Raw genomic sequence first — 10,272 nt, forward strand, 5'->3', positions numbered from 1 at the left:
GAAAGTAGGCCACTGAGAAAAATAAAGAGACAGAAAGAGAGAGAAATCGCCGCCATGGTGTCTAAATATCTGTTAGGGTGAAGATATGACCAGTAACATCATACAGGAGCAGCAATACTCGCGAGTCGCTTATGTTAAGTACTTAACCACATGGACTAATTTATGCTAACAAGACCGAAAAGAATCCGACACCATATGAACGCAATGCGACTTGATACCCCCCTGATCGCACCCCTCAAAGAGCAGTGTGGCATCCCTCATATACATAAGTGCAGAGTCAACCTGCCTACGACCAAATTAATGAAACGCATTAAACATAGACCAGCACAAAACATCATTATCATCATTAACCAGATGAGTGGTCTTAAAACAAGCTTTTTTGATAAACAGCCCACATTTTTGCTATTAATATGTATAGCTCTTAAAATCTATCCCAGCAGGACTCACTTGACCTTCAGCAGCAATCTAAAAACAGCTCTGTCTGTCAGCAGCACCAGCCACAGGCTCTAATGGCACAAACCAAGACAGGGACTGTTACTTACATTGCTGGGCTGTTTAAGAGAGACTAACAGTAGTATAATATATCCATAGAGAACTAGAGATAACCCTTTATTATAATTACACGTAATAGACTGTAATATCTCTGGCAGGCTTACTGACCTTTTTTTAACTCAACTCACTTACATTGTCACATCACCACATGTGGTGAGTTAAAGTCTTGGGTACGTACTCCATTCAAAGTAGAATGCAGTTGGACAGACAACTGTATGACAAACAACTAAATGATTTAGTCCTGGCTGCTGAAATTACATCAGATGTCCTAAACATAAAGCAAACAGCAGGTGTATTAGTCTAGCGCTGCATTGGAAATTTCCCTACTGCATAATCCATAGTGGCATTCTGTAAGTAGATGAGTGTCACTACTAGTATTTAAATGTTTTTTTCTGGCAAATTGTAATTTTACGAAGTTAGTTGTAATATTACTAGAAACATCAAATAAGTCTGAAATGTTTGGCACTATTTTCCTTTGATAAACAAAAAGTATATGACATTTTGGGTGTAAATTACATGACTGTTGTATAATTCCCAGTCATTATTAGACACAAATTTATTACAAATATCTTAAATCTGCCTAGTCCTGATATAGTTATTTTAGAAATAGCTTTAGGAAAGAAAAACTCAATTCACTGTAAAATGGTATTTGTTGCTTTTTGTTGGTAAAACAAACTTACAAAAATAAATTACCTGGTTCCCCTAAAATTTTAATTACTTCAACTTAAAACAGTAGTCAATGCAATGAGTTTTCATTCAATTCATTGACTTGACTCGTATTTTCAAGTTAAATTAACTCAAAACCAGGTAGGCTACCATATTGTTTATAGAGTTGAGATTTCTTATTTGATCTCAACTGTAATCTATTCAATGTGTTTTCTCAACAGTTTACAGTAGAAGCAAACTGTGCTTAGATTTGCTAGGAAACTATATATTTCAATATTAACTGATTTCTTATCAAATTCCTCAAAAAACAATTACCTGATCTATGCTGTTAACATTGTAGAGCTGTACAATCTTGCTGCGTATATATATATTTATGCTTTCCAGAAACACCTAAGACGATGCTGATTTAATAAAGCATAACCGTTGACTTCTGAGCTATTTATTTTACATAGACATTGAACAGCTTATACAATGTATGCTTTATACTAGTGGTGGGCATAGATTAATTTTTTTAATCTAGATTAATCTAGATTAATTCCAAAATTAATCTAGATTAATCTAGATTAAAATGGCTCATTTGAATTCTGCCGAAGGCATTCAGAATATGTGTGCTACCCAAATAATGACTAAAAGTAAGTCTTTGAGAACGGGTTTCTCAAGCCAGGTGGCGCATTAGACCAGGGGCTCATCTCCTGTTTCCAAAATGCATCACAAACTGCTTGAGAAAGCTGTTCTACTATGATAATTGGTGATGAAAATTAAATTATGTTCAATAAGATGAACTTGTGTTTACTTCCGCATTAGCTAAGGGATGATTTCCGTTTAGGTGGTACTTGAGACTGGAAGAGCTCCTACAGTACATTTACATTTAGTCATTTAGCAGACGCTTTTATCCAAAGCGACTTACAAAGAGTCAGTGAGCTACAAGCGATATGTCATACAGGAGCCATAATACATTAGATCTCAATACAAAGTTACTGGTTTCAACTAAAGCTAGACCACTACCTGTTGAGAGAAAGTGTTTTTTTTAAACCAATTCCGCATTGCACAAGGTGCAAACAACCTTAGTCTTGTCGATGTTTCTATTGGGAAGCTTCTTAAAAATTAATATTCCCTGAAGCAAACCCGGCGGCTTCATAGCTGCATCCATGTTAGCACGTCACGTTTGATGCGGTAATTTCACAGTAACGTTATGTTGTGTTCAGACCAAACGCGAATGGCGTGTCAAGCGCGAGTGATTTATATGTTAATGCAAAGAGCCAATAGACCTACTTGCTGCGCGAATCGCGCGAATGAAGCCCTGGTTATGAGATGATGAGCCGGCTTCTGCTTCCGCGAATGACGCGAGTTGAAAAATATCGTTCTCGCCGCGTACAGTGCAGTTAAGCTGGTATACATCCGCGCTAAAATATCAAGGTGAAAGTCATCATAGCTTGCGTAGTATAGTCCCAGCTGCCAACCCAACTTTGAGAATAGATTAACGGCGACATTTTTTTTAACGCGCGATAATAGTCTCACTGCGTTAACGCCGTTAACGGCCCACCACTACTTTATACATAAAAAAAGCTCATGTTGTAAATGAGTTACCAACCATGATAAAGACAAGGTAACTCGTTCCATTTTGACAATAACAGCTTCTGAAAGTAATCAGTTTTAAATATCAAGTAGGGTCTTCATCTGCTAGAATCCATCTTTCAGCCATTCCTAAACACTATCTTGAATAAACAGTTTTCACCACTCGTCAAAGAATGGGCAAGTGGAAGGATGTAATTTAGTCAGCCCAGCATTGGAAAGCCACGATGAACATCAACACTTTTGGGAACACTCTCATCAGGGTTGTTGTGCTATTTTGGAGAGTCAAAAAAAATCGCCCACGAATCCTATGTAGAGACAGCCACATTTGTGTCATTAATCCAACATGCTCATATTAATGCGGATCAAATTCAGGCCATCCATAAAACTCAATCTCCACAAGCTCTAACTGGATGCTCTGTGAATGCCATATGAATGAGAGTGGTCCTTAATTTAAAACATCCCTATTTGAACACATTAATACAAGCTCAGAGGTGAAATACTATTCCACCAGCTCTAAAGAAAGTCAGAACAGCACATAACAGTATGTTGTCATTCATTTCTATTGGCCACTACACATGCCCTTCACCTGATACAACATTTTTGAAGTCTTTTGTCAGATCATATAGTGAATCCCTGTTGACATTCATCTTTAACATCTTTTCAAAGCCCAACATGTTTCTAATAACACTGCAGTGTCAAATGACATGGCATAGTGACAGAACTGAAGCACACAGCATGAGTGAATGTATTGCTTGATAGGCCTATAATGTTGTCATTTAAGGGGATGGTTCAAACCAAAATTATAATTCTGTCATTTTTTATTCACCCTCTTGTCATTTCAAACCTGTATCACATTCTTTCTTCTGCAGAATACAAAAAATACGATATTTTGAAGAATGTTGGTGAACACAAACAATTGGTCGCCATTCACTTCTTTTGTATTGAAACAAAACCAATGCAAAATGAATGGGGACCGACTGTTTTCTGTTACCAACATTATTCAAAATATCTTATTTTGTGTCCAGCAGAAGAAAGAAAGCCATGTTTGAAATGACATGAAGGGGAGTAAAAGATGATAGAATTTTCATTTTGGGGTGAACTAACTAGGCAAGTCTATACCCTTTAAGAGTAAAAAATTGGTGAATTTATAATTATGAACAACATTTCTAATAATCAAGTCACAGCAAGTCCGCTTATATGGGTCCTCGATTTACATTCCTCAATTGTATAGATTACAGTCAAACACATATACATTTTGTCAACAGTTTTTGGATTATTTTTACAAATCTGCTCTTCAAAAAATTTCCAAAACATATTTAGCCATTTGCTAGTCATTTTATGTCTAAATACAACTATTTGTCCTAAAGCAAATGCTTATCATCCAAATCACCAGAGGTATTTATATCCCTCATCTGTTGCTTTCAATTCAAACTGAATTGCAAGTTCACACTTTTGTGTGCCATCTGTTTCTTAAACTGATCTCAGCCAAGAGAAACTATTTTTCAATACCTAGAGCTCTAAATAAAAGTACATACAGTGATGCACAGTTGCATTTGCCAGCAATATTAACAGATTAGAAGCTACAGTATATTTGCACGAGAAATTCCCACACTGCAAAAATAACAAAGAAAAGTATAATGAAGTCAAATGTAACAACCGACATTCAAATACACAAAACAAATCCATGGTGTTTTTTGCCAAATTTCACAATCCACAAATGGAATCTCAAATCTGTAGGCAGTGTATATTGAGTCAACATCTTTAAAGTGCACTCTATACATCAGAGATTCATATCAGTATATAGGGGTCAGTATATAGTATATAGCAATCAGGTGACCTGTCTCCTGTGGGTGGCACATAATATTCATCTTCTAAAAGTATCCCCCTCAAACTCAATAGTGTAACACTGGCGGCAGATGTGAATCAACGTCTCGACACGTATATGTCTTAATTAAAATACAGAATACATAAGGTTTCTTTTCTCATTTGCATCATGGCTTCACACCTGTGATGTATTTTTATAGAAAAGCCCCTGTTGAGTCACCCTGACAGGCCGAACAAAAGCGAGCTTTGGGTACCACCTGTCGCTCAAGAGTGACTGACTAGGCCGTCTGCTGCTGGTCTTTTCCTGTAGGGAAGACACACAACTGACCTGCCATGTTTGATTTAGATATTCTTAGTAACCACTACAGTGAGGCCAAAAGGCTGTCAGTGCTGTAAATATAAGATCTAAAACCACGTCAGAACATGCCTTTGTGCATTACAATACAGTCGAGGGTGTTTACGTCACTATAATATGACCAATGCAGTGGGCCATAGGGTAGTAACAGAACCGACATTGTTCCTGAGCGCAGGGTGTTTTGGCAGAGGTGACAAAATGTTAGCACATCTTTGTGTGGATTCTAGTACCTCTGTCACTGCTTGAATCACACGAGATGATCTTATTTTTTAGATACCTGCTAATGCCGGCAGCATCCTAGAGCTGTGAATCTGTCTTCACTAGACATCCGAGCAGAGTAGGGTGCATTTTATTTAGACTGTGAAAACATAGATCTAACAGATCTAACAAACACCGACACAAGGCCAGACACCTTAATTGTAGAAAACCAAGCTTTAGCGTGACATGTAACATGCGCATGTGAAATGAATCAATTAAAAAAAGTATACTCCACATGTAATAAAACGTCTGTCTAATGCATTAACGGAAGATGCACAAACTGCGTCTGTCATCACCAGATTATTGTCTCACAAAAAACAGCAATACAAGTACAAGGACTACTAAAAAGCACAAACTATGGTCAATACTGTATAGCCATATTGCATATATAGATTTATTGAGTTTTATCATCAACAGGCTGTGTTTTAAATCTTCAGACCAGTTTACACAACGACAGTCACATCTTTATACATGCATATGCATCTATTTTCCATATCAAGAAGAAAGCAGCATTTGTTAGCCTTATGATAAATAACACCACACCGAAAACTTGTGCACTGGGTAAACAATAACGAGATTACACTGGCACACTATTATTACATTAAAAGTCACATGATGGTATTTCAGCAAATTTAATGAATCCATTGATACATCTCTTATAGATTTCAAGTTCATAAATCTATAATATTAAAGTATCTCTTAAATTACAACATGATCTGCGAGGATCATTCAAACTTTGAACATTGCTGATCTAATAAATCACAGACCACGTCAGCCATGATTTGGGGGTCTTACCCTAGAAACGGTGAGGGGCATGTTGAAGTCTTTGCCTCCCAGCAACCGGAAACCCCAAGGCGAAGGTCCAGCAAGTGAGACGTTGTAAGTAGTCATGGTTGAAAAATAATAAAGGCCTGTGTTGTTTAAGCAACAGAATTTCTCCAAATGGTTGGGAAAAATTACGTTCGGGGTGGGGCACGTGCCAAACAGCCTCTGAAAGTAGAAGAAAAAGGTGTAAAAGGAAGGCAACACTTACCACCCGAAAAAAAACTATCGCACTACAAGTCTAAAAAGGTCAAAATAATAGCACCGAACAATCAATTCAGGCCCACCCAAACTGCAACTAATGCAAAATATCTGGAGCAACAGAGCTAAGAGCCAGAGGAAGATTCTTGCCTGCTCAGATGAGCTGGACAGACAGCCTAAGAATAGCTGGCCCTTTGCAGAGAGCAACAGCACTTTGGCATTGTGGGGAGGGGGAGGAAGGGGTACGTATATGGCAAGTAAGGGGACACCCAGAATGCCAGGCCTCCCATGATTCACAGGGCTAATATAGACAACTCTTAAGTTAAAAGATTTTTCTAGACTCTTTTCTTCTAGAGTGCCTAACACATAAAGAGGCCAACCCAGATTCAGGCATCATTAAATTATTAATACTGTCGTACGCAGTAATATTAGATCAGAATGAAGAATGAATGGGTTTATGAGGTTAGTGTTAACTGACAATATGAACAAAAACAATAATTCATAATGCATTATGGGATAGTTCCCTCGAACTGTAACACCCGTTTGAAATAAGTGCAACACATTGCAATTTCAATACAGCTCAACTAATACATTCACCTTTATATGTACAGTTAATAAATTTGTGAAAAGTCTTTACAAGAGTATCCCAAGAATCCAATTGCATCGCCCACGAAAGGTATAAGTGTACATTTTAGGACCTCACATCACAAGTTGAAACAAAGAGCAGGTGCCAGTGAGAAACTCCTGATGCACACTTTTCATAGAACAGAGATAAGAAGAACCTCTGGTGCACCAGCACTCTTTCGTGACGTCACAAATTGCACTGAAACATCAGAGAGAAGATAACAACTCAGGACGTGCCTGTTCACCCTGCCTAATTTGGGAGACCTCTAGTTAACAGCTAAGTTTAGCTCTCTTTGTCAATCGAGGAATTTGAAGTAATAGTGTACATCAAAGTTCAACAATCATGCCTTCGTTCATAGGCAGCATTTCAGAGAGCAAGTGCCAATCCTGGACAATGTCTCTAAACAAGTGTTATGTTGGCGTGACATAGACCGAGTTAGACAAACCAACATTTTAAACTGTAAATCCACCACATGATGTTTGCAATGATCAAACCAATTTTTTCAATTCCCAGCAGAATATTTAATAAACTCTCATTGAAACGTAGCACGTTCACATCTTTTGTCTGATTTATATTAAAAAACTATCGAAACTCCTGGCATAATGTTAAGTACCCGACTACTCGTATATTAATGTTGCTGATTTTTTTTGGTCTACTTTTCAGGCTGACCGTACAACCTGTATACACTTAAAACTATATTAACCTTTCAAGGACTAAGCCCGTGTCTGGACAAATCTAGTATACTGTATGACCTTTCTAACTGCATGCCATTAAAGCTTCTATATAGTCAACCAATACTGTATTACTTGGGCCCTTTAGAAAATCCAGCAAAAATAAAGCACATGCATTTATTTGTCATAACCAATTGTTAAATATGATCAAAGTATAGAGACAGCGGGCTGTTGAGTTTTTGAACAGCCAACATGATGATCCTTTTTACAAACCAGTTTAGACATTACATTTACATTTCTTTATTTGGCACACACTTTTATCCTAAGCAACTTTCAAGTAGGAGAGCATATAAACATTTTGTCACCACGCAAAACAGTGCCGTTAGTTCACAAGGCTTTTTGAGACAAGACAGACATTATTGGTTGGTCAAATGAATGCCGAACAGGCATGTTCTCCCCATCCCATAAACTTATGTTACCAAAATATTTAAAAACTAACCCCCTATACAAACCTTTGGACTTTAAGGTCACCTAAAATTTCTAAGGGCATTTTCCACAAGTCTAGCCCAAAAAAGTACAAATTCCCACTAACACCATGATATCAAACAACACCAGCCTTTGGAACATATCCATCTTTTATGTTATTTTGAAATGATATTAAGAGTCAAACAAAAATAATAAAACGAAGAATATCCAAGTTTTATAAAACCGACTGTTACAGTTTAAACCTTCCGTCTTATGACAACATGCATCCCACCTAAGCCAAAGCTTTTGGGGGGAAAATTAACGAACACGTGCACGTGGATGTCCTGTACAAGACCTACTGTACACACAATATCACAAATGACAAAACACCTGTTTCCAAACCAGCGAACATCACTAAATCCAGTAAACCAACTGTCAATGACAAAACCACATGTATACATTCTCATTAACAAAACGTAAGCACGCCACCAACAGAATAATCTATTGTAGCCTACAGGGATGTTTTCGGAGCGCCTCGAGCACGATGTGAATTCCAGTTTTTAATCCTGTTGCGTCCATTAACGTAGAATAATCTGAAGAGAACAACTTTTAAAGTTTTTTGTTAACCTACATTTCATGATTAAAGTTGGTTCAAACGGATGGTCGCGAGACCTGCCATTACGTCTCTGCGTTTCCTCCGGAGGCTAGCGTGCGCTGTCACTCACAGCAGATCAGCGGAGCCCTAAGTGACGCGTTCTACTAATCATACTACGGCGAGGGTCAGGCACATGAATATTAAGTATCAAACGTGACGTTTGTCCAGCAGGCCTTGACGCTAGTAGAAAGAAAGGACGAAACAACCACCAATCAACGAACTCTATGCTGAAATGCTAAGATAATTATGTTAATATAGGTTTTGACATTTAACTCGATTTGATTTGCTTGATTTACTTGTTTTGCTAAAAGCTAATCAACTTTTTACACATGGACGTCAACGAACGTTTGTTAGGTTACCAAGCAACGGCATCCTGACCTAATTAATATTCATGAGAAAAGTCTTCAGCGTAGTATGATTCGTAATTTCTTACACGGGACAGAGCGCGAGGGATTTAAATTAAAGAGGAATTATTAAAGCGACAGTCGTATGTCAACTGCCCCCCGGTGAATTGTTTTGAACACGAATCACTGCAACATATTTGACTCATAACAGGTCTTTTTTTAATTTGATAAATATATATTTTTTAATAAAATTAGGCTCCTCCCATTAAACCGATGTATTTAGTGTTTCGGTTGTTTAAACAAATGTACGTGATTATCTTAAATCTGTCAATTTGTTGTTTGAGTCCACATAATAAATTGACTATTTTATAGAAATGGAACATGTTTAAAATAGAAAGAAGTGAAAAAGTATTTATAGCATGTTAATGATTGACAGGCTTGGTTTCATGCTACATGAGGTTATGATGCAGTGCAGTGCCTGGTTTCCTAGACCAGCTATTATGGGGTAGCTTTCAGCAATTAAATACGTGATGCCTCATGTTCATGTTCAGATATAGTTTAAAAACTTCACAACTTTCATTTTTCTCACGTTGATGTAAAATTCAACTTCTCATGTCTTAATGCATCCTCAAAAACAAAACTGCTCCATCATCTCTTACATGACTAAGCTTATGACCTTGTGTAACATTGTGCCAATGTATCCAAACATTTTACTCTGTAATGCTTATCGTCATATGTGTCAGGACTCGGCTGACTTGGCAAATAGCACATTGCCCTGAGAAAGAGACCTGTCTAAAAGAGCTGATAATGCATTTTACATTTGCGGACAAATGCATGGCAGACTATTTTATCCAAAGCAACTTATATTGCTTTATACTAAACACTTGCTTCTGAATATGTGCAATCACTGGGATCAAACTTAGCCACAGGAAAGCCATGAGGATGCATAGTTTGAAAGAGACAATGGGTCAGTGTTAAAATGAATATAAAACAATGTGTGAAAGTCCATCCATCCTGATAAACAAGACTGACAAATAACTAGAGTCAATATGTGTAGGAACCTGTGTATGTTTTCAGCTCAATAATTGCTTGGTTTTGATCCTCTATATGCCACTGAATACACTTAAGAGTTGTTGAGACCACTGGGGAAGAATGAAGAATCAGTGTTTACTGACACCTCGCACTCGTAAGGAAAGTGATGTTTGAAGGCTAGAGAAGAATCTTTATAAATAAGCTTGGTAACCATCATTTCTTTTCCA

At 37.4% G+C, this 10,272-nt stretch overlaps 1 protein-coding gene across 10 annotated transcripts in view; it reads right to left on the minus strand.

Annotated features, from left to right (window-relative positions):
• The window catches only part of ldb3a (LIM domain binding 3a), a 33,493-nt gene extending 24,596 nt beyond the window's left edge, over positions 1-8,897 (minus strand). The window contains exons 1-2 of one of the 10 annotated variants that reach the window (XM_056760523.1): positions 8,646-8,897; positions 6,026-6,220 (exon numbers count right to left, since the gene is read on the minus strand). In XM_056760523.1, the coding sequence (XP_056616501.1) occupies positions 6,026-6,121 (96 nt within the window). In that variant the 5' untranslated portion in view covers positions 6,122-6,220; positions 8,646-8,897. The other 9 variants (XM_056760524.1, XM_056760525.1, XM_056760526.1 and 6 more) reach the window with 9 other exon arrangements.
• Positions 8,898-10,272: the final 1,375 nt, after the last annotated feature.

The sequence above is a fragment of the Triplophysa dalaica genome, chromosome 11 (genome assembly GCF_015846415.1).
Source record: "Triplophysa dalaica isolate WHDGS20190420 chromosome 11, ASM1584641v1, whole genome shotgun sequence".
Lineage (NCBI taxonomy): Eukaryota > Metazoa > Chordata > Actinopteri > Cypriniformes > Nemacheilidae > Triplophysa > Triplophysa dalaica.